This window comes from Coffea eugenioides, chromosome 4 (genome assembly GCF_003713205.1).
Source record: "Coffea eugenioides isolate CCC68of chromosome 4, Ceug_1.0, whole genome shotgun sequence".
NCBI classification, from domain to species: domain Eukaryota; kingdom Viridiplantae; phylum Streptophyta; class Magnoliopsida; order Gentianales; family Rubiaceae; genus Coffea; species Coffea eugenioides.
In genome coordinates this window covers 9234035-9258640 of record NC_040038.1, presented here as the reverse complement: position 1 = coordinate 9258640, position 24606 = coordinate 9234035, and the positions used below count along the sequence as shown (strand labels likewise).

The following is a 24606-nucleotide window of genomic DNA, read 5'->3' as shown; positions in this document are numbered from 1 at the left end:
TTATGAGAACTTATTTTGATGTCAGCTTAGAACACTGAAGGAAGAATAACTATCAGCTGAAGAAATTTATGCCCATTAAACAAACATTAAGAACAGAAAGAGATCAACCATTTTGTACGCAAAATTTTATAATAGCAGAAGGGATTACAATATCCAAATTAGACCCTTAGGCTTTACACGCATTTGTAGTAGAGCAATATTTTCTTAAATCTGTGGGCTATTCCTTCTCGATCAGCAGCAGATATTTTTTTGTCTCTTGCACCCTCAGCTGCAAATGGCTTGACCTTCCTTGAAGATTTTCATCCCCAGCTATTCCAAACAAGCAGGAGAGAACGTACAACTCTAAAACTAACCAGCAATCTTTCAGTGCAATTTGACCCTTCGTTTGAAGTATTCTGGTCGAAAAAGAAGAAGAATTAATCTATGCCTCAGTCAGTTGCACATATGTATATTGCAACAAGCAGGAACATGGAACTCTGTAATCAGCAGGCTTCCAGTTTTAACTTGATGCACTTCGGAGTTTGCTGGTGGCTGAAGAAGACGGAATCTATCTATGCCTCGGTGAGTTTTAGGCGAGGAACAATATTCATGGACTGAAGTTCCTGGAAGACCAACAAAAATTCGAAGTGCAAGTCAGTGATTCGTGAACGGAAGCAACAAAAACAAACACACTGATAAATGAGAACTCCAAGTTTTGACAGTCTGTTTAAGGAACTCAAACCTCCACCGCTAATATTACTGACTCAGATGAAAACTGAGATATTGCTTCCGTTGTGACCAGTAAAAAGAGCTTTAATGAACTTCAATAATAGCACACCGAGTGCTAGTAGATATTGAACAAAATTGCCAGTTTCTCATCAATACCTAATCAATGTCCACAAGTTTACCTGGATTAAGAGCTTGCATGCATATGGCAGTTTCATAGTAGATATGTTATCTCCGTTCTTGCATGTCGAACAAATGCCAGTCTTCAGCTTATAATTATAATATCCCAGTAAACCACATTTTCGGCAGACCTGTGACAATGACAACTTAAAGTTACTTGATATACTAAATAAATTGATTAAAGTTTAACACAACCATTATGAATTTCACTACAGCCAATATTTTAGCTATTATTTTTGTTGATTGTTCTGACTGGAACCAACAGAAGTTAGAAGCGAGAACAAATTCAATTTACTTCAGCAACTAAGTTGGCAAACAAACTTCCATGTAACAAGAACACGACACATTTGGACCATATGACCCATAAATGTCACAGCGACACAAATCGTGCATGGCATCTTATAAAATGCAAGGAACTTATGACAAACAGCCTCCTATAATAAAAACGATCACCTGCAAGCTTAGCTTCATTTATACTTCCAAAAGTGAATTGAAAAGATGCCGAACACTTTACAAATGAAAAAGGAAAAGAAGAAAGAAGAATCTCCTGCTTTCCATGACTCCTAGGCTTAGAACTACAGCTTCTGTTAAAAGTAAAGCTCATAGACTAAGAATAGGGATCTTAAGTGCCGAACTGGTCAAATTCAGCATTTCGAGGGAAGATATTTATTGAATGCCATATCGGGCAAATTCAGCATTTTCCTAATGTACACTGCTTATGTGGCACTCTCCAATTGGCTTCAGCAAATGCAAATTTAACCATTTCAGCACCAAATAAGGATTTTTTAAAAATAGAGCGCTAACCACATATTCAGTCTCTTATGTACATTATTCAACAGGTAGGAGAACCCTTTCCCAGAAAGAACAGCAAGAATGTCTCCAAATTGTAATTTTTCAGGGACCTTGAAGTCCCATTTAACCAGTAAGATATCTTGGATGACACGTACTCATAAGATCAACCACAAGAAAACTAAAAAATAAGCAGATAAAATTAATGAGCCAATGTAAGACCTCCTTAAGAGTACAAGAAGTTTCCTGCAAGTGCATCAGCACAGATATTGCTTCTCTTGAAGTATATGATACTCAGAGACTGTCAATCTTTAGGGAATTGCATGTCTAACTCTCCAAAATTGAAGTGAATACATTCAGGTCCTGCATTCTCTACAAGTTGAAGGGCACTTGGAGCCGAACATTATCTCAATTTGCCTGATACTAATGTCCCAAACAAAGAAATCTGTAGTTCTGTGATAGTTTTGTTGCATGCCCAATACTTACATTAAAAACTGACTAACATGACATTGAATGATGTTGGATCATATTAGGACTTAAAATATAAAAATAACTTCCACTTACTAAGTCTCAGACAATCTTTTGGAATTATTAAAGATGAAAACACTAATAGTGATGAAGACCATCACAAAAAAAAGACCGTGGGAAAGTAAGAAGACAACCATCAAATCACCCACAAAAAAAAAAAACAGCTCTAACATAATAACGCAAGATGACTCCAGTAATAATGAAACCAACAACTTCCATAGAAGAATCAATTAAAGCAAGGAAAAAAAATCTTTAAATTATGAGTCTATGACACACCTGAACCTCAAAAGGATCACTGGAAATCATTAAGCGCTCATATATTAACATACTAGCACCATAAGCAATCAAACAATCCCGTTCCATTTCTCCCACGCGGAGCCCTGAAAAGTTTTAACAATCAGAATACACATTTTCAAACAGCAAAATAACTGCAAAACAATTAAGACAAGCAAAATTTAGACCTCCATTTCTACTTCTTCCTTCTGTTGGTTGCCTTGTAATCATCACACGGGGACCACTCCCTCGAGCATGCATTTTATCTAAAACCTGGTAGGCAAAACACAATGTGTGTATCTTTAAGAAGAGAATTCTCTAATCATTCAGAAAGGGAGTACAACATGCTGTTTAAACAAAAAAATGGCAATATACATGGCTGTCTATACATTGTATAGCTACTTGCTTAATATAATAGGAGACAACTTCATGCTTAAAAAAAAGAAGTATATGCTTTAGGTCAACATATATTTATGTCTGCTGACAAAGCATGAAGAGTCATTGCTCAAATTTGTGGATGTTCCTGTGAAGAGACACTTATGATACTAGAGCTCATAGCCTATCGAGCATGTTAACCCATTTTTAATAACATAAGAATCCTGTCAACTTGAGTATTGTGGACATAAAAAGGGTCCAGGTGTGGCGGATGATGCTTCTGAGAAGGCTCTGCAGGTTGGCAGACAAAACTTGATAGTACTGACTGAATATAGTGATAGTAGTAGTGGTAAAATTGATAAAATGTTGGTGTCCTGATCATAAGGTGATAACAAGGCTATGGCAGTCATGGGGTTGGCATCATGAAAGAGAGAACAGATTATATTCTGGTGATGGCAATAGATGCCTAAATTGTGGTTCAGGTATTAAGTGGTATATCCTAATCAGCACAATGAGCTCCGAGACATAGAGAAAAGGTGCCACTGGTTATGACCCGTGTTTGAGAAGGTGCTTTAAGGCTTGGATTGCAGAGGGGGTTTCAAAGTTTGCTCAAAACCAAAACAGGATGATGCCATTGATGTTTTGGGCAAGCCAAGTCCATTAGGTTAGAGAGAGACTGAGAGACACACATAAAGACACAGTGAGAGATGAACATGCAATTATGCAAGAAGTTGCACCTAAGGGGCAAATGAGGGAGATATAAACAAGAAGAAGGCTCGTGTCTCCCTCATGTCTTTTAACTAGCCCAATGTTTCTAAATATATAGTACCGGAAGAGAATTGTTCAGAAAAGAATCTCTTTGGTTATTGGAAGTGAATTGTCCAGAAAAGAAGCTTTTCTGTTACACTACCCCTCCCAAAACAATAGTAGAAATCAGAGCAAAGAAAGGAGAATGCAGTATAATGGAGTATCATAAATTACTATGAAATTTATCGTGTTGTGTAATATATGCTTATAAAACTGCATGGGGTTTACTCAACTTTTACCAAAATCCAACCATTCAGATGACAACAGCTGTAAGGCGCCAACCTATTTGCTTATTAAAATAATCAAACTACAAAAACAGTGGATCTCATGGAGTGTCATCTCACATGCTCTTGCATCCAATTATTTTAATCAATTACTTACATGCCATAATCAAGAAATGAATGCAAAGCAATAAAAAAGAAAAAACTCACAATATCACATGCCACTGCTGCATAAAATATAAAATGGAGTTCAAACTTCAACCTTGCAGCTATATATTGTATTTTCCACTGAACAAATAGTCTTATGTTGTGGTAAAAGGTACTTCACATGATCAAACTATTTCTTGGCAGTTATATTGAATTTATAGAAGAAACTAGATCTAATAGAGACATTAAGTAGTAACTCTTCACAAGGCATAAGTTTTGTACAATATTAGCTCCAATGAACAAAAACCATACAAGAATCAAACTCTCACCATGTGTTTCAGCTTCTGGTAATATATTGGGCCCATAAAAATATAAGCCTGTAAGGGCATGCCAGTTATACCTGGAAAAGGAGAAATTGTATGTATGACCAGGCTACTTAACAGAACAATATCAATACACAACACAACAGACAAATGTCAATTTTCATATGCTGACTCATGAAATCATCAAGAAAAGACGAATATCGCATCCTCTGTTTTTAATTGAGGCAAATATCTATTTTGGCTGCTTCGAGGATAATATGTACTTTTTTGACATATCGCCCACTCTCTCATTCAAATTGCATAACAAGATCATTTAACTGTCCCATCAATCTACCTTCTAATACTTTCAATTCAGAGAAGAACTTGTGATCCTACAAAATCCTTGTTAGAAATATGCTATTGAATGGATGGAATCAAGAACATTTCAAATTGTTCCTACTCTCCAAAACTCCCTTAGATCCCAGAAATGTTCTTTGTTACTAGAATTTGTCATCATGTTCCATCAAAAATGATGCACCAATAGTCATCTAATAAAGGAAACTTTTTTGCCATCTATGTGTTGTGCAACAAAACAAATTATTTCCACCGATAATTGGTGCACTGACAATGTTTGTGCAGTTGAAAAGAATTTATGTGTAAATACTACACTTTAGTAGTGTACCAAACTACTTATAACTACTTCAAAGTAATCTATCCAAATGCCGATTACAACTAAACTTGGGATCTTGAATGAAGCATTTTGATAGAAACAACAAATGACAAATTTCCAACACCAAAGCAGTTGCTCACCCATTATGTCATAATAATTATATTGATAAACTTGAGACAATGGCAATCCAGCTCATTTAGGACTGTCTGATGAATATCTAATGTTTATCTCATGCTTCACCAAATCTGTTTCCACTAGTACTCTTCAAAAAAATACTAATCACATAACTGACCATAAAATAACAGACCTGAATAAATGAAGTCTTTGCCATTGTAGCTAAAGCCATGTTTCACAAGGGTTTCACTGTTCAAAGACAAGCATATGTCAAAAACCAAAAATCAGGATATGTAAGACACTGGTATAGGAGCTATAGAGCACCTTATAGCTTCAACTTTGTCTGCATGACCACTAGGTTCTCCGAATGCACTGCCGTAATGAAACCTACCACATGAAACTCCAGCTTTACTCCCCAGAAGCTCTATCATCTTACCAACTGTCATACGGCTGGTGCAAACATCAGACATTAACCATCAACTAGGAAATAACAGATTGTGCTTGTAAAATTCAGACATAGAAAACTCACATCATATATTTCAAGATCTCAAAACAGACCAAAACAAAGTAAGCAGAAATAACTCTCAGATAGATACAAATTATGTATATGCAGTCCATGAACTCATAAAACAGATAAAATAAATATCTTCTTTCCTATGTTACTGACAAAATAGCTGAAAAAGTACCAATGGTGCACATACTACACAATTGACTTTCATATCACAGTTCCAGAACACTTCAGTCTTTTGAACATTCATTTCTCACTCTACTAAATGGAACTAATAAATTCAAGAGTGACTACAAGAACCAAATGATCAAAAAAAGTGATTGGGCTACCTTGGAAATCCATGAGGATTCATAATAAGATCAGGACATATGCCACGTTCAGAAAATGGAAAATCTTCCTGTTGGACAATGGTCCCACAAACACCTTTTTGCCCATGTCTGCTACTAAACTTGTCACCAACCTGGTTGAAGGACAAGCTTATAACTACTCAAATCAAAAGACAGAACTTAATTCTTAATCACAAGTGTGTGCTTCAGCTTTAAGTCTCATACCTCAGGCCTACGAGTATGTCGAACCATAAATTTAATGCATAAATTATTGTTCTTATCAGAGCACAGAGACACTCTATCCAAAACAGGTGTCTCGCCTTCAGGACCTTTATACGTCTCTATGCTTGGCTTGTACGCACTGATATAGTAAAGTAAAACAAACTTTATCCATGTAATCCAATCCATGTAATCCAGACCATAAAAGACAAAAATATTAGTCAATAAGATTTTGAGTCATAAACCTATCTGGTAGCCCCATTGGTGATGTGATAGGCCCTCTTGTAACTACAGGGGACTGTTTATTGATATAGATATAATCGGGTCTAATTATTTCTCCTGGAGCAGCTAGTCCATCATCATCCAAAATCTGCATGCAACATAACATTTCAGCATCGATTTAATGTTGAATTCAATAAGTAAAACTATAGCTGCAGGAAAAAGAATCTTAGGCCAAAATTAAGGTATGAGGTCTTAACATTAGAGCCCATTTATCTCTATTCAGAAACAACCAATGGTTAAAAAATGTGAACAGACAATAGTCAGAATAGTTCTTGTTTTATTCTTTCTCAATTGCCATTCTAAGACGAGAACCTCGGCCAGGAAAAAAATTGAAGAATATGGCAACATCAGGCGGTTCTCCAGACCAAATATTGTCGTTATACCATTAAAATTCCTGTAGGCTGCTTCAAATGCCAAGTTTCAAAGGCAATATGATGTAACAGCAGTTCAGTTTGATCAAGAATATCTTCTAAAGCAAGGATTTCCAAATACATAATTTCCAAACTCAACTAGTCTTAGTTAACCTTAATCTTGCACTAATATCACACCTGCAACTTTTCTGGATCATACCGCTCACGTTGAGGTCTGATTATTCTATCAGATGTGCCATTCTCGTACTTCTGAACTATAGCTGACATTCTGTTTTCCAGAAAAAGAAAATGAAAATCATTCTAGAAGCTCAACAAAAATTTTCACATTATCGACTTGCAAAAGTATTGAAAAAAGTATTTTATGATATATACTTTTTCATCACAATGCAACGACCAAAACCACGATCTAGGGATGATTTGTTCATAACTATTGCATCTTCTATGTCATAACCGCTATAACTCATCACTGCTACCGTTGCATTCTGCCCAGCTCCTAGCTTATCATATCCAACCTGAAACTCAAATTGTTAGTTCCATGGCATGGATTACACAACACATGTGAGTAATGCATACGCACCAGTTCAATTGTTCTGGTTGTCAGCAATGGTCGTTGAGGATATACCAAAAGGTAGATTAACGTATCCATTCGACGTAACTACAAAAATAGTACCGGGTTAGTAGGAGTAAACATAATCACACTCAGCAGTATTAACTCAACACATTGTGGATTAAGGACCTTTGAAACAAATTTAACTACTTAATTATAAGAATATAGAGGGATTATTTTCTCAGAAATGCCAACAGAAAAAAGTGCAGCTACTTCATCTGTTTGTCCATATTTCAAGGACAACATCGGGTATAGAGAGCTATGACAAGAATATCAACTGAAACCAACATATCCAAACTATAGCTCCCTAGTGTCAAACAATGAAAATCCAAACAGATAATGAAGAAAAAGAAAATTAGAGTTAAAAATTGAAGTCTCCAACATTAATCGCACACTTTTGGACAACTCCTCATTTGAATACACGTGAAGTCAATATCTACTTGCCTGGTTGTAAGCAATATTGCCCATTGCTTGTTTTCCCATAGCACACTACAAACATTATAAGAAAATCTGTAATTTCTTTTATAGTTCTCTGATATACAAATATTCACAATGATACAGAAAAATGAGTCTACCTGATAGGTATTTCTAGGGGACTGATTATGATGTGGATAGGGAATTAAACCTGCGCAAACACCAAGGATGGTAAAAGGCTCTATTTCAATATGTGTTGTTTCTGGTGTAGCCTCTCCTTCATACAAAGCAATCTGTTTAATGCATAATCTTGCAGCAGTAAGTATGACTGTATTAAAATAAGTGGTCTTCATGAAAACTGCATCAATATTAGAATGGAATTACAAACCAGAGCATTGTTCTCCTCATTAACATCAAGGTACTCTATCAAGCCCTCCCTTAGAAAACTGTCAAAGGTGCGGACTCCATCCTACAAGCAATCAAATTTTGGTAAGGTGATAGACAATGTTGCTAGAAAATACATGCTAGTTAAAAGAGTTACCTTCAACTCCTTCATATGGTGTTCCTTAATTCGAGATACACCTTTGTCAGCAATAACAAGTGGACGACAAACACGGCCTCCATCTGAAGCAATATAAACACAATGCTGCAAGAGAATTCTTTCTCAAGTTTTACTCATCTATGTAAAATCACTTTAACCATAGTCAGAGCAGAAACAAAGGTAAAGCAAAGCATAGCGTCAAAGAATACCTGTTTTTCATTCACAAAAATGCTCACGAACTCACCAATTTTACCAGCCCTCCGTAATTTTCTCATTGCACTTGCAAAACGCTAAATTTAGATTCACCAAACAAGGTAAAACAGTTAGGAGAGACCTATATAAGCATGAATTAGTATCCATATATAAATTGAACAGCAACAATTCCCTACAATCCAATCAACTCAATTGACAGAATATTGACAACTTAGTACATGTCCATCCTGTCTTTATTTTGAGATATAAAGCTTCATTACTTGACTGGAGCACTATCATAAGCTATCACTGTTAGATTCAAAAAACTTTAACCAGTGCCAGTAGTTCAAATGATATGCATAAAGAGCATCTCTTTTAGTATGCAGTTTATCGAGAATATTGTATTAATCTACCTGTGGCTTCCTGTGCTTTCCAAGAATAAGACCATTCAATATGATCAAAAATGAGTTCGGCATGTGAAGCTCTTCTCCGGATAGTAGTTCTAGGTCTTCAACCCCCAAAGAGTAGCACTGATCCACAAAGAATGCCAAACCTTTAACATAAATTATGATAAACAGATGAAGGCACGCATACTTAATTGACATTATAATAAGATCAAAAAGGATCCACAATATTATATAGCTATTTACAAGACCGATAACTAGTAAATGTCACCATCACCACACCTTGTAACCTTGCTTTCCCTTTTCTGACATCATATCCAAGTTAAAATCCAATCAAACACTGCACTTACTTCCACTAGCACTACAGCATTAAGTTCTTAAACACAATCTAGTTTCAATTTGACTAAAAATGAAGCTTCAGCTTTGAAAAATCACTTTCCTAAATTTAAAAACATAATAAAGTTATGAATAAATTATGTTAAATCTGCATGGCCATGCATAAATAGCCAAGCAGAAGATTAGAGGCTAAAAAGTCACACTCCAGAAAGTTGATGATACCACATGATATCTGCACTTTTATATTTGAATGAAAAAGTTGCAGCTGTAGAAATGTTTTTTTCTTCCCAATTACTCAAGGACTCATCTATTCTTGATTGGTCTATTGATGCTTAGAAACTAAAAAAACAACTGAATGATCCAATAATTAGCTGTTCTAAGGATCACAATTTATCTGAAACCAGATAAAGAAAATGCTTATTTGGAACCACCAGGAGCAGCAAAGGAAAATTTAATGATATGACAGCAGAATATGATTAGTAGCTAAGAGTAGTATGCTAATGCTAGTCAAAAGACAAATAACTAGCAGCAGTTGCCATGAATTTTTGAAAAACCATATGCAATTTTACAATGTTGATCACAAAGATGTGGAATTTCATTTCCAAATATGCCTACAAGCAAATGCAAGAGATATGAGCATAACTAGTGATAGAGATTTTGCACCGCATACAGCATCATACTCCATTACAAGTACTTCTAAGGTTCAAGATCAAGTAGAATAGTTAGTACTTTCACTGTAGCAACCATTTAGGTACGTGCCAAGCAATCATATCATGCTACCTCAAGGTGAAATACCAAAAGACCAAGTTCAAGAAGTCCAATTGTATGCATATGCATTTCAGTTATATGCACATGCAGTTGTATCTTCTGAGAAGATGCTTTCATTCAAGATGGTCATGGTTTGAAGAAAAAGAAACTGTACCAGAGAACTAATTGGGCCTTCCTCTTCATCAGTTGTAACATGAGTCATCAAGGCCAAATTTTTCACCAATCCACAAGCTTCACCTTCTGGAGTGTCACAGGGGCAAAGCATTCCCCACTGCAGTATAGTTTCAACAACAGCTAAGAAAGAATTTATGCAATACATGATTGTACCTAAGTGACATAGTATTGGATGAACATCAGACTCACCTGGCTAGGTTGCAAGGCTCTAGGTCCACTAACTTTCCTGGACTTCTCAAACTGTGGAGAGATCTTTGTCATGTGACCCAGTGATCCAATATAGGAAAGTCTAGCCACAACCTGTTGTGAAAAGGAGTCAACTCCATTATACTTAATATTTCTTCTTGGAAGAATCTCTCAAAAGGGTAGCTGAACTTTCAAAAATTACAAGTCAGATGAATGTGTCTGTCAATTATTTCTACAAGCACAAGAGTTTTCGAAAAAAATGTCTTCTGATTCTTCAAATTTTGTGGACCAGATTGTGGATAATGCAAGTTTTGCAGTTACACATATACATGAGTGCGGATGGCAAAATGTAAGACAAACTGTTTGCTGTATACATTAGCTGTGAAGTTTACATTATGTAAAATACTTAGTTATTCAAAGCTAACAGACATATTCGTTAGCAAAAATCCTCCTGCATCTGAAACTAATATCAGCTGTTCAGTTAGTTATGAATTTTAAATCTTCTGGCACAGTTGAGAGATATTGTCCCTTTTTAATGATGTCAAACTCTCAGGAAACATAGATAAAGCGGTTCAGAGTTTGATGTGAACAGCAATAGCAAGACTCCCAGGGACAACGCTCATATGATCCCCTATCGGTTGATAAGAAAATAAATACCTGTGTCATGCCTTTTCGGTGCATCCTAAATCGCTTGACATCCCAGTTGCCAGTAGAAAGGGTCCTTTCTAGACCAACAGTAATGCTATCTTTCACTATGTACTGCAAGCAGAATAAGACAAGCAGAAAGTAAGTCACCAGATGGTTCTCACTTGTTAAGTGCATGCATAAATGCCAAAAAAAGAGTTATGAAATTCAAACAAATTATTGTCAGCATCATTTTATTAAGCCAATTTCTTCTTCTTTTTTTTTTATTTCTTAAGGTATGACATAATTAGGATCCTCATGGAGATGAATATTAACTTCAAACAGTACATGATACGTTTGATAAGAAATATAGTACTTAAATTGTAAAGTATAAAAGGAAGTAAACAACACAACACTAAAGATGTAAAAGTAGTTTTGATCAACGCCCAGAGCCAAACCAATCAGCAATGCGACTCTCATCCAAAGAAATCTCATTTTGTCGTAAATTTTGGAGAAAAAAAAAAAGCATTCGCTAGGTCATTTTGAAAAAGAATCAATCCTATGTGAGCCAGCAATTGTAAGACATATAATAGTTTAACAATGACTGCCTGCCAATCATCATCAAAGAAGGCAAATACAGAACTTACCTGTTTTTTATATCTCTTTTGCACACTTAAAAGAAAAATGAGCATGGCTAACAGATCAAGCACATTGGTGAATCCATGAATCAAAATACTGATTTTCAAAGGCCAAATTGAGAGAAAAGAGTCAAACAACCCAGTTGAGTCCCAACAGATGAAAACATAGCTTAATTTGGCTGTATCAGCCCTATGAAAATTCGGGGAAAAAGTTCCCTCACTCTGCAATACATCACTTGCATCTGTAGACAATGCTATGCACTTTGATTTGTCACATTTCTTTTACCGCTTTGGAAATCATTTTCTCAAAGTTAAAGGAAGGGTTTAAAACAAGCAACCTGAGCATCAGGCACAAAGGAAACGTTAACAATATAACATCCTTTCTCAGAAATTTAAAGTCGGCAAGGATGTTTAGGAAAATAGACCTGAAACATGTCAACATGGCTAGAACAGCTTGGCTTTGAGAGAAAAAAGTCGAACAAACCCAGTTAACTTAGAACAGATTAAAGCATAGCTTAATTTGGCTGTATCAGCCACATGAGAATTTGGGATGAAAGTCCCCTCAATCAGCAATAAATCACTTGCATCTGTAGACAAAACTCTGCACTTTGATTTGTCACATTTCTTTTACCACTTTGGAAATCACTTTCTCAAAGTTAAAAGACGGGTAAAGAACAAGGAGCCTGACCATCAGGCACACAGTAAACCTTAATAATAACATCCTTTTCTCAGAAATGTAAACTCAGCAGGAATGTTTAGGAAAATATACCTGAGACATGTCAAAGCGGCTAGAACGGCTTGTCTTTGATAGGATAGCATCTATAGTCTTCCTCACTTCATCATTCATCGTCTTGAACAAGTCCTGCAATGCATGTGCTGAATGAGACATAGTACCACCATACAAAGGATGTATATTATGATATATACAGGATTCAAAATAATTTACCTCAAAAAGCAAAGACAGCAATTGCCCAGACAGCTCCAATCGTTTGTTCCCCACATAATCCTACAACAATTACATTTCAAAGCATTAACACCAGGTTTAAGTATAAGTTTATCTCATTGCATCAGAGCTTTTAGCATTTAAATAAAATATAGAAGGGAGATCCACCAGTGGTACATACAACATAAGCATTAAAGACCTAATTTTTACATCAAACTTTCTATTTTAAACAGCATAGTTCTGGTATAGAACCATTAGCACTTCATATCCAACTAAATAAAAATAGCAGAAATTTTGTAGGGTAACTTGCTCCATGCTAGCCTTAGAGCAAATATTTGTTTTCAGAGGAAAACTGAAAGAGTGCTTAAGCATCATTATAAAATGATGAATCAGCGTTCACAGTAAGGACCTTCATAATCGTTCTTTTGTCAGTAGCACCAATACAACATAAGAAAATTGGAGCTAACCCTGGGGAGAAAGGGTTCAAGACAGGAATCAGTGACGTGTTCTACAAACCTGATATGTCAAACATCAAGGCAAGTATGCAAGGATCAAGTACCAAGATTAGTAGACCAAACTAAAAAGCTCTCTCTCGGATATCCTACTATAAAAAAATGGGATTATAGAGCAAGACTAATAACAGAATTGTAAGATGGGTCAGTCACCACATTCCTTGCAAGTTCGAGTATGTTGAAGGGAACTAGAGCCTTTGAAGAATCAGAAATATCTTTCCCAGAGTGAATAACAGGTTTTGTCATAGAGAAAATGTTTGCATCATAAATAGGAATTTGGAGACTTCCAACCATATAATTCATTTGGTGAAAAGCTATTTCTCAAATTGAAGTTCGAGAGACTTCTCCATAAGTTTCACCATGCTTTGCATCATTTACTGATGTACATTTTTTATCTAGAGAGAAGACCCAGAGCTAAGTTGTAAATGATCACATACTTTTAGTGTAGTTATTAGATAAGCATATCAAATGCATGTTTCTGCCATTCATCTATTATCACAAATTTTTAAGTGAAGCTAATAAATAAGCACATCAAATACATGTTTTTGCCCTTCACGTGGTGCAAAAAAGTTTCTGATTTGCAGCTGCGGACTATCATCATTGTTACTTTAGTTGATTAATCAAGTAAAATAGGCTGATAGTCATAAACCTTCACAAGTTACAGGGAAAAGACAACCAGTTAGTAGATATAGTACCTTATCATCCATTGCATCTTTATTCAATATTGCTTCCATCATGCGTCTCAACATTACAGCAACATAGATGCATTTTGAACGAAAATTATATTGACGCACCTAAAGAAAGAGACAGTGAAACAGAGAAACAGAAAAAAGATCTGAAACAAACACCTAGAACCTTGTATTCAAATTCACAATTTTGGAACATTTCTTACAGGAATGTTGGCAATAAATATGTCTCGAAGGATACTGAGAGCTCTTTTTTCCTACCAATATGAAAAAGATTTTAATGAAGGGAAAACTAGATTCAAGAAATCTACGAGGCAAAGCAAAACTAAATACACTTACAACTGGAGCATAAGCATATGGCAATTGTTTAACCTGCAATATGTGAAAAGAACTATGTAAAAACAAAAAGCATAGTAAAAGAAGATGATGTCAATTAAGAAAAATACTAGAACTATTTTACCGAGACTGAAGGGAAGAAAATTGACACAGCAATTTAGATTGGATAACATATTTGTATTGGTGAAATATATTTTAGGATAAAACAGCATATATTTAACTGCAATTATAAATTTGGGCATCTTTTTCACGGGGGTACCACTTTTACCAATGAATAACAGATGCTGCCTCACAATAAAAGGGTTTCTGAGATTGAAACTAGTTTAGCCTAATATTTTTGGGCTAAACTAAAAGAAGAAAGGGTCCTAGCATAAATGAACCCCTACTAGCAACCTATATTAACGTCACACTAAGAATTCAATTGTATGTTCCAAGGAGCCTAGTTTCACACCTAAATCTGTAGAATTCAATTGTTATGTTCCAAGGAACCTAGTTTCACACCTAAATCTGGTCTCATAAACTAGACGAGCAAGTGGCTAGCTGCTTTTTCTCCTACCAACTTTGCTGTTTCTTCTCCCCAAATGCTCTATCAATGGCACCAGAGATAAAAACCCACTCAAAATAAGTTATAACATAAAGCTCCATTTCATAATTTATTACTGGAGTGCAATGAACCAGAAAAAAATAAATCTGGTCTCATAAACTAGTTGAGCAAGTGGATTATTGCTTTTTCTCCTACCAACTTTGCCATTTCTTCTCCCTGGAAGGGCTTAGCAAAATGCTCTATCAATGGCACAAGAGATAAAAACCCACTCAAAAAAAAAGTTATACCATAAAGCGCCATTTCATAATTTATTACTGGAGTGCAACGAACCAGAAAAAAAAAGTTTGCTATATAAATTTTGCATCCTGAGTAACAAGGGTTCTAAAGATTTCTGTTTGATATAAAAAAAATTTCTTCCCCTCACAGTCAAAACATAACCAGAAATGACATCCAAAGAATGGTTCCCAATTCCTCCTGCACTTCTATTTCTCATGAAGAGAGATCAGCTCAGGAGATCTTTAAACCCTTTGCCACAACAAATAAACTCAACTCCAAGGAGAAAACAACCCACATCTGCTTTGCGTTTAAAATCAAGTACTCATTTCATCTTAATGGAGATTTTGAAGCAATGCATTCGGAAAACTGAAAAACAGAATTTTTTTAATGTAAAAGTAATTTGGCATCCAACAAGAGATGAAAATATTGATGGCAAATCTCCAGAAATCCACCAAGAAAGCAAACCTGCTTCTCAAGGTATTCCAGGGCATGGTGTTGTGTATATACATTTGCTTTTGCACATTCCTGAAACGAATAATGCATTAGAACACAATTGAGAATTTCTAAATTATGAAGACTAAAAAAATAATTAAAGAAACATCCATTGAGAATCTAAATATTCATAGAAGATGCTGATAGTTGAAACACAAGACATAGAAAGCTTGTCATCATAACACTCTTGACCTTAAAGCATTTCTTGGTTGTCTGTCTAACTCTTGAGGAAATAACACATGAAAAGAAAACTAATTAAACTATTTTATCTCATTAATTCTGCAAAAGTACAGGGTGGATGTTACAACATTGAGTCTATCTTGCAACTAGAATAAGTTTCACAAGGTTAAATAGACTAACAGATTTCCATACACCATGCCCTCTCAAAAGGACATAGTATACAGGCCAAAAAAGCTCAAATTATTTAGAATGAAAGTGAAGACGACTTGGGAATATCTCACACTGGAAACTAAGAACTAAAATATGCCCAAAAAGGGAGAGAATAAAATATCTATAGCACAGAGGTGGAAGCAAAATAGAACTGCAGGAGGTATATTTATAATGGACATCAATTAAAACAATAAATATCATGTACTGTTCTACCTCAATGGAAGGCAACAGCAATGCACTATAACGTGGATCTCTACCAATCATTTGGACAACCTCCTGATCACTCTCCATGCCCATAGCCTTCATAACCACCATTATAGGAACCTGCAAAAGGAAGTTTGAAAGACAACGCAAACGGTAATAAGCAGAATATACTATAAAAATTTAGAGATATTTGGGTGGTTATAATTGGAATGAAAGAAATTTAGTAGGAATAGGAGGAGGCAGCTCTTAATGTTTAGGTCAATCTTGTGAGAGGTGAAAAGCAAATGGAAGAACATGGAGAGAGAGAGTAGGATAGCTTAGTTAATGGAGCATAATTTCCTATCCATGCCAAAATTGGACAGAACAAAAAAGAAGACCTTTTCAATCAATCATTTGCATATAGACATCAAATAACCTTGATTCCAGAAGAAAAATTAGTAATTGTTTACATTCTTTTCCACCACAGCCCTTTTCCACACCATATGTTTCGTTTTTTCTTTGTTGTTGAGTGATTCTCTAACCTAAACATACTCTTTCTTTGTTGTTGAGTGATTCTCTAACCTAAACATACTCTAATAGTAAGGTGGAAGAATAACCTTGCTTTTAAACTGATTAAGGTATAGATATATCTTCTCCTTCTCCATTTTGATGACTGTTTTACTTTTTGTAGCTGCAGTACTGCTAGTAACAGATGCTTGCACACTGCAGAAGAAATAATCGGCCAAACAGATACATGCAAAGGTTAAAACAGAATACAAATTTTTTAAAAAACGTAAAATAAGAATTATTCAACTTATGAAAGATTAATAGAAATATATACAGCTATTTTTCTTGGTGATTCCAGATTTTAAGTGAATGAACCTATTGCTGATTCAATGCATTAAACTCAAAATTAAAGTCCAACATTTATAATGTTACTCTTTGCTCTGAAATCAACAATAAATTCGTTAGAATAGTAAGAGACGAATGATAAACATAGGATTGAATTCGTTATTTTAAAGCACACTAATCCATATACACAAATGCTAAAAGTGTGACTTTTGACAAGTGAATTATTCCTAAAAATTTCAGGTTTGTTTGGTCAAGAGAATAAACAAAGATAATACACTGCAAATAAAATGATTCAAGTAAAGAAAGTGAATGAGATCTGCATGGTCTGACAGTTTAACTAAGCTATCTAAGTTGCAGGTTCTATCATTTGAAACATGAGAAGATATACTAAAATTGAAAACACTTAGCATAAAAAATTTCAAAAGTTCCCTGAAGTTCTCAAGCACCTCAAACATAAATGAGTCTCTTTTCACTAAAAGGTGGAGTTTGTAAGCAAAGAATTTAAGTAAAACTGTATAAACATTAGTAAGCAAAAAAGTTCATACTAATCAAGGCATACAGAAGCCTATATGCCCCAGGATCACAAGCCAGACACAAATTATACAATGATTTCAACCAAGCAAATGAGACTTAGCATTCACAAAACCCAATCTAAACTTTGAAGCAAGAAATCAACAAATATTGATAAAAGAAAAACACAAGAACAAAAGGGTTTAAATGAGAACACACAAAGGGAGGATTAAACCAAAAATGAACAGTAAACAACAACTTGAGAATTGTAAAATACTCACCAGCCCTTCTTATCAGCATCAATAATTATCCTGTTCTTTGAAAGTTGTTCTTGAATTAAAATCACCTGGTACAGTTCATCAGATTTAGCACCACAACTGACGATATACTCACAGAAAATAAACTACAAAGGCAGAAGAATATCACCTTCTCTGTTCCTTTGATAACAAAATAGCCTCCTGGATCAAGTGGGCACTCACCTACAATGAATCCGGGAAGCTAGTAATTGTGCAGTCATTGTCCACTAACATGCCAAGTTTGTTCAGACAAAGAGCTACATCTTTCTTGGAAAAGAGAAAACTTACCAAGCCTTGCCAGTTCTTCTTCATCCTTTCCATACAAAACACAGCAACAACTTCTCAGCATGATAGGCATCCTTCCAATAACAACATCTTTCTGCAAATAAAAAAATTAATTTTACGTACAAAAAGATGTGCCTTACTGTCATTGTCAGAAATCTCAGACGTCAAAAAAGTACCTTCGTTTGTACGGAAGTATTTTGACCACTCCCAGTAGTATATTCTATTGTTACCAATATTGGAGCTGCATAACTGAAGTTTATAGCAACCATAAGAGAAAGAAATCAATTGAAGGAAAATGTTAAAATTACGATGCGACTACCCTCAGAAGCCAGAAATTTGAGTATAATAACAAAAAGAATTGGAGGAACAAGTTCAAACTTTCAGCTGAGTATCTATCTGAAAGGAAACCCTAATTGGAGATCATCATGATCATATATCCCACATGTTTTGATACATAAATTAAGAACCACTTGATTCATGAAATTCAGTATATGCTGCAGAATAACACACACTGTAACTGTAACTACAAAATTTCACCCAAAGAACAAAAGGCAAGAGGCTGAGGAGTCAAATGGGCAAGCAAAAGATCCCCAAGTAAATGCAAATTGGTACCAATGCCACACTCATCCTACTTGAGAACATGTCTCCCCCTGCTTAAGAACCTTTCTCACACTGGTCAGCCTCAGTGCAGATCCATAGTCACCCAACTGTAGTAATGAAGTATTACATTGATCATGTTTTTCATCTTCCCCTCCGTGCATCAAAAGGAATCTCACACCACGTGGCCCCAGATAAAAGAGAACCACTACAAGATATATCAAGTATATTTATGTGCTGCATATCAGTCTCTGAAGCTACTTCTAATTTTGGAAATCAAAACTCATTGCTTAATCAAAAAGAGAAATAATGGATATTGTCTTAAATTAAAATAGCAAAGAGGTTCGAAAGAAACTGTCAAACACATGTCAATTTCATTCCACTTGCGTTGAACCCTGAACTTGAACCACAGAGCATGTCTAAATAGGTTCAGCCAAGCCACTTAGGACTCCTCCTGAAGTCAACTTGACTAATGTCCCATCAAATGAGTTCCTCTAAAAGCTCTGGATCCAACAGAGCAGTACTGACAGAAGTCAAATAATCTGCCATTAATGTTAGTTTATTCATAGCAATGTGAAATAACATGACAACAAATTCCATTGGATACTTTTCTAAAAAATAAAACATAAAACATAACGAAACTTTCACTCTATTCCAAAAACTCACAACAACAGCAATATACTTGGATTGTTCTTCCCATTCATCAATACATCCTAAAGCAAACTCCTTAGGGCATCATTAAACTAGTGCAAGTTAGATGTAGATGCAATCTCTGTAAATCTACATAGCAAAAGTACTTTTGAGCTATAATTTAGAATTAAAACAAGATAAGGTGATAGAATGAACTTTCTCCTCTTCTATAAGCTTTATGATAGTCAGAAGCTAATTTAAAGCTCCATAAGTCTGTTGTTTCGAAACCTTGTCTCACTGAACAAAAGCTAAATGTATGTCTTCAAGTTTCAGATACTTACGTGGTATCAGAGAGGCGACACTTGTGTGGACTGAGCTTTTCTGTTACACCATCAATTATCATTGAGGGCTCGCCAATGCGCACATCTTTGTATCTTTCACAATCAGAACAAATGGAAGACAGAGACAAAGAAACACAATAACTCTTTAAACTTCAATCAAAGAAAAACTGATAAAACTTTTAACTTTATAATAAAAAGTGAGAATTGGACACCATTTTCACCTTAGGTAAACATTTTCATCCTTTTTCGATGATCTGATTTCATTGTTTGCATGCACAATCTTTTTTATCTCCGTCCTAACAAAGTAATTGAAGGAATCCAAATGCTGCTTCACCAACCCTCTCACCTACAATGCCAAGAAATTTACCACAACTATAGTACCATTTTGCATTATAATTAGAAAGAAACAACTTACCTAAAATTGCCACCTGACTCAAACAAAAATGTTCTTAAAACTTCCATTCACGTTTTTACAAAAATAAATGTCAGTTTTTCAGGTAAAACATGTTAAAATAGTGTTTCTCCTTCAAAATTCTCCTTTTATTTAGTAAAGATTTACATTCCAATGTAACAAAATACCCTTTTCTTTCGTTTTGAAACTTTTACCAAATTCAAATTGCATCGACACGGCCTTGGCATTTGGAGTGCAAAATTGAAACTTTTACCAATAAAAAACGACAAACCAGGAATTTAAACACATAAATTGGTATTCTTTTTATTTTTTGCCTGTCTTTTCAACAGTTGCAATAAAAATAAAGGGAAAGCGAAAGGAGTCAAAGAGCAAAACTTCAGCAACAGAAAATCAAAAGCCCTTTAAAAATAAAGCAACAAGTACCTTCAAAAACTCGGGAAGTAGCTGGAATTTGTCCACAGCAGACTTTACAGGGGCAGCAAGAAACTGTTTATCGATTCCTGACCTGAATTGCATAAACGATACCACCATTGACATCAAAATCAAAACATAAACATGTTTATAACTTCAATATATTTAAGGAAAAAAAATGCATTAAGTACCATTGAGGTTGATTATGGAGGTCCTCGTTTGCTACCATCTTGATTGAGCCCTTTTTTTCTTTTTCTCAGTATTGCCAAAAAGAATTGAATGAAAGCAGCTTGTTCATAGACAGTTATATAAACCCTCCTAAAACCTCAGTTTACTTTCCTCCTCTGCTTAATTTTGTAAATAGATTAGTACCAATACTTTAGAGATTATGAATTAATGTTTATGATTAGTTAATTTGGGCCTGAAATGGTTTCGTGCTGTGTCGGTTGAATATGCCATTTTGGGCTCTCGCTTTTGTTTCATCAACGCTTTCCTCTATTCTTCTTTTCTTTATAGCCCAAATTCAGCTTTTTTTTTCCACAAACGTCAACATTTTATAGATATAGCCCAAATTAAGCGCTCAAACCTTTTCGACATGATTTGATGTTCTTTGTGTCTTTTGAGACTTGGGCCTTGTGCTATGCTAGCTGGCCCAAACTTCCCATGTTTTAAGTTCTTGCACGCATTCTTTTTTGTTTCTTGTGCTCATTTCAGACTTTAACCTTAGGAGGACAAAAGGTTAGGATGAGGGTTTGGAACTAACAAACTTTTCATCAGTCAATTAAATGTCTCTATCAATTGAGCGTAGTTTTTCAAAATTTGCTACTTTTTATCTGGAGTTTACATATTGTGCGTTTTTCTTAAGAAGCAATAGCGATGGCGAGACCGATGTGAGTCCGAGTCCCCATTTGATTAAGACTAACAACAAAATAATCTGCAATCGCTCGGTGACCCCTACCTAAGAATGACTACGCTTGCACCCTTTTCGTGTACGCCAAACCAACAAACTATTAGGCCACTAGACGATACCTTTTAACTTGTTCCTACCTCCTCCCAAGGTCACTTCACTTAAAAGAGGAAAAAATGCGTCAACACAAGTTGGTTCAGTTGATAAACACGAGCCACTTCTTCACAAAAGATCACATGTATTTAAATTTCGCTGTCGATATCAGAAATGTGTTTGTGAGCGATCTAACCGTTTGAAATGTGAGTTTTTTTAGTGTTTGTCTATAATTTTACTGTACGTTGCTGTAGAAGTTTTTTTAAAAAATTTTAAAGTGTAGAGTGTATTTTTTTGAATATTTTGAAGTACATTAGTTTAAAAATTTTGAAAAATTTTTTGAGATTACTGGAACTAAAGTTTTTAAAAAACTTGTAGCAGATAAACTTCGTAAAAAACTTGGCTTCCAAACAAGGCTACGTGTGAATCTATGACGATGACTAGAGGTGAACCCCCCAAATTTTTTCCTACCGCAAAGAGAGAGAGAGAATGCAGCATCGACAGGGATGCATGCACCCAGCCCATGCCCCTAAGCAAATTCCTCAAAGAAAAGCCTATGAGGAAATAAGGGTTTTTCACGACAGAAAACATCCCATCACATATGTTTTCTGCCTCAAAATCATCAACAATAGGCATCGTCTTTAACTTTTGGACGGTTGCTATTCCTACAATTTTCTCCCTTCTTTATATATGTCTTTGATTTTTCCACACGTTCGTGACACCTAACCATATACAAACATCCCAATTCTTGTTATTCCCACTATGTTCTTCCTTTCTCGTGTATCTGTCCTCAATTCTTGTTCTATGCCGATATTTATATATTTAGAAAAGGCCTGACATCCACGAAAGTTATCTATGTCTGCCTATCTACTTCATCCCATTAGACCTCTCTATCAATTTATCCTACTTCTGCATCTTTTCTTCGATTCTTTCCTGACAAGTAAAATCTATTCATAGCTTCAAGTTAAAAGAGTCCTTGCCAGGCGCTTTGCAATGTGTTCGAGCATATGAACCATGAAAACAATTTTCTGAACATGCATGGATTCCACTGATTGACAGCAATCAAGTGCTTGGTTGCTTTCATCTGTAGTAATCTTCCACCATTGGCATATGTTCATCATATCTTTAGTAACTTTTGGACTTCTTTTTCCTGCCATCAGGAAAGGTGGATTTCATGATATCTAATGCCTTTCCTCTCAAACAAAAAAAAGAAGACAAATGCAACGAACCCAAAATTGACTGAGCTGTGATCTGTCATTACCTCCAATCTTTGTGTGTTTCACTTTCACCCCCCAACAAACACACACATACAACAAGAAGGGAAAAACAATTGTGTGTTTTTTGGAGCAAAAAGAGAGACACTACTGTGTTTGTTGGAAATCATGAAAAGAATATATTGAACTTGACACCTTCTTGTTAACTCCACAGCATCGTGTCAATGAATATCTGAAATTCTTACTAATGGATTCACATGCAAAATTCATAATTGATTAATTGGGACTTGAAAGAAACTTGAATTTGATATATATATATATATAGTAAATTTTATAGACACTGACGGTGCATACACTATCACCATTAAATCCATGACATATGTGCAAAAATTAAATTTTAAATTCAAATTCTGTATAGTTGTCATTCATCCAACGCTGATAATGTATACACTGTCAGTGTATGAAAGATTAATCCATATATATATATATATAATTCAACTCTCACCATTAAAAAGTAGTAAGTAGGAACAAAGGTGATTATTATAAAAGTAAATTTTATATTGTATGAAAAGTGGCAACAAATTTATTAAACACAATAGCAATGGTGCTCGAAAAGAATACCTTTTTTATTTGAAACACCTATGACCTATCCATGCATTCGATTGTGGTACACTTATCAAATGATTCCTTTGTTTAAGCTATCATTGGTCCAAGTAAAGACTCGATGTCATCGTTTAAATTAAAAGATGTCTATGGGACTTTCATCCAATTATATTTAAGGGAATAATTAAATCCAAATACGAGTACAAGAAAATTCTGAAATCTAGACATCCATTGTCCATATCATACCTTCATACTTTTATACAAAGTTTCGATGCTAAGAGTAAAAGTTTACAATTAGGATGAAGGAATTTAAAACAATGGAAGAAGGCTAGTAGAGCCTAGTTTAGATTGCAGTTTTTTCATGAAAAATTTTTATACTTTTTATGTTCTCAGTTATATTTTTATCTCACACACGTTAAATTGTTACAGTACTTTTTTTTTAATAAAAAAAGTCAAAAAAATAGCAATTCAAACAGGACATTTAAAAATGGTACGAACCGAAGAAGTCTACAAAGTGAAACGGACAAACAAGTACTATATATCAACAAACCAGGAAGTTTTCAAAAGCATTGCTGAGCTAATTGTTACAAACCAAAAAAAAAACATTTGTTGTTTAACAAATGGTGTAGAATCTTAAACATGTTCTTGTGACTTTTTCCTTAAATACAGACACTAAAAACGAAAAATGAAAGGAGACAAATCATCGAAAGATGCTTAGTTAATGCCGTCTCTGTTCATTCCAAGACTTGACTCCTTTTTCTGATTTTTTCCCCTATTCCAAGTGCAAATCAAAATTGCACCTTCTCTCTCCGTGCCCTTTAATTAAGCTGGTCACTTGGTCAGTAGTGTATATTCAGAGATCAGAATTGGATTGGCCATGTCCCCATTTCACCAGCTGGGACCCTACTAATAGTGTTAACAATTATAGCCAAAAGGGCAATCATGCGAGGGAGAGTTGTCACCACCCACTACCCACTAGTCATTGCGCCATTCCTTTGATATATTAATGCACTAAGGCCAAAAGTTTACTTGGGGTGTAGCAGAATAAAGAAAGTTGTAGATTATAAATGAAAATAAATTAAACTAGTACTATCTAATATAATACTAGTATAATACAGTGTATTCACAAATAACACCCAACTTATATAGACCGTGTGATTCAAATTTTGTCACACTATCTCACTGATTCAAAAATTGAAAATGTGACATTAATTGAACTACACGATTTACAAATTCAGGTCTATCCAAATTTTTGTTGTATCCATAAATATTACCAGTTGGTGAATCCATTGACGTGTTACATTTTTACTTATTTGTACATGTGAAGTAGAAAAAAAATGCCACCTTGGTAGAGTATTTAAAACATTTTAAGGCATTCTATTTTGAGCTATG

The 24606-nt window shown here is 35.0% G+C and overlaps 1 protein-coding gene across 3 annotated transcripts; it reads right to left on the bottom strand.

The window, feature by feature from the left end:
• Window positions 1–83: 83 nt before the first annotated feature.
• On the bottom strand, window positions 84–20703 carry LOC113767377 (DNA-directed RNA polymerase III subunit 2). 3 transcript variants are annotated; one of them, XM_027311445.1, is made up of 39 exons: window positions 20589–20703; window positions 20410–20491; window positions 19796–19920; window positions 19575–19667; window positions 18183–18255; window positions 18010–18100; window positions 17852–17904; window positions 17707–17771; window positions 16681–16786; window positions 16094–16204; window positions 15464–15523; window positions 14182–14214; window positions 14049–14099; window positions 13852–13950; window positions 12648–12707; window positions 12471–12563; window positions 11097–11198; window positions 10443–10553; window positions 10234–10350; window positions 8985–9101; window positions 8589–8669; window positions 8380–8484; window positions 8227–8307; window positions 8000–8131; window positions 7869–7913; window positions 7395–7472; window positions 7190–7329; window positions 6995–7085; window positions 6410–6534; window positions 6171–6306; window positions 5949–6079; window positions 5436–5561; window positions 5305–5360; window positions 4355–4425; window positions 2664–2748; window positions 2479–2582; window positions 888–1016; window positions 514–602; window positions 84–395 (listed from the first exon to the last, which is right to left on the bottom strand). In XM_027311445.1, exons 1-38 carry the CDS (start codon window positions 20624–20626, stop codon window positions 552–554), a joined length of 3447 nt encoding a protein of 1148 aa, XP_027167246.1. In that variant the 5' UTR covers window positions 20627–20703; the 3' UTR covers window positions 84–395; window positions 514–551. The 3 variants fall into 3 exon arrangements, with proteins under 3 accessions (XP_027167246.1, XP_027167245.1, XP_027167247.1); XM_027311444.1 differs by having other exon boundaries at window positions 84–602; XM_027311446.1 differs by lacking the exons at window positions 84–395; window positions 514–602; window positions 888–1016; ... (2 more) ...; window positions 4355–4425; window positions 5305–5360 and having other exon boundaries at window positions 5469–5550.
• Between the last annotated feature and the right edge of the window lie 3903 nt (window positions 20704–24606).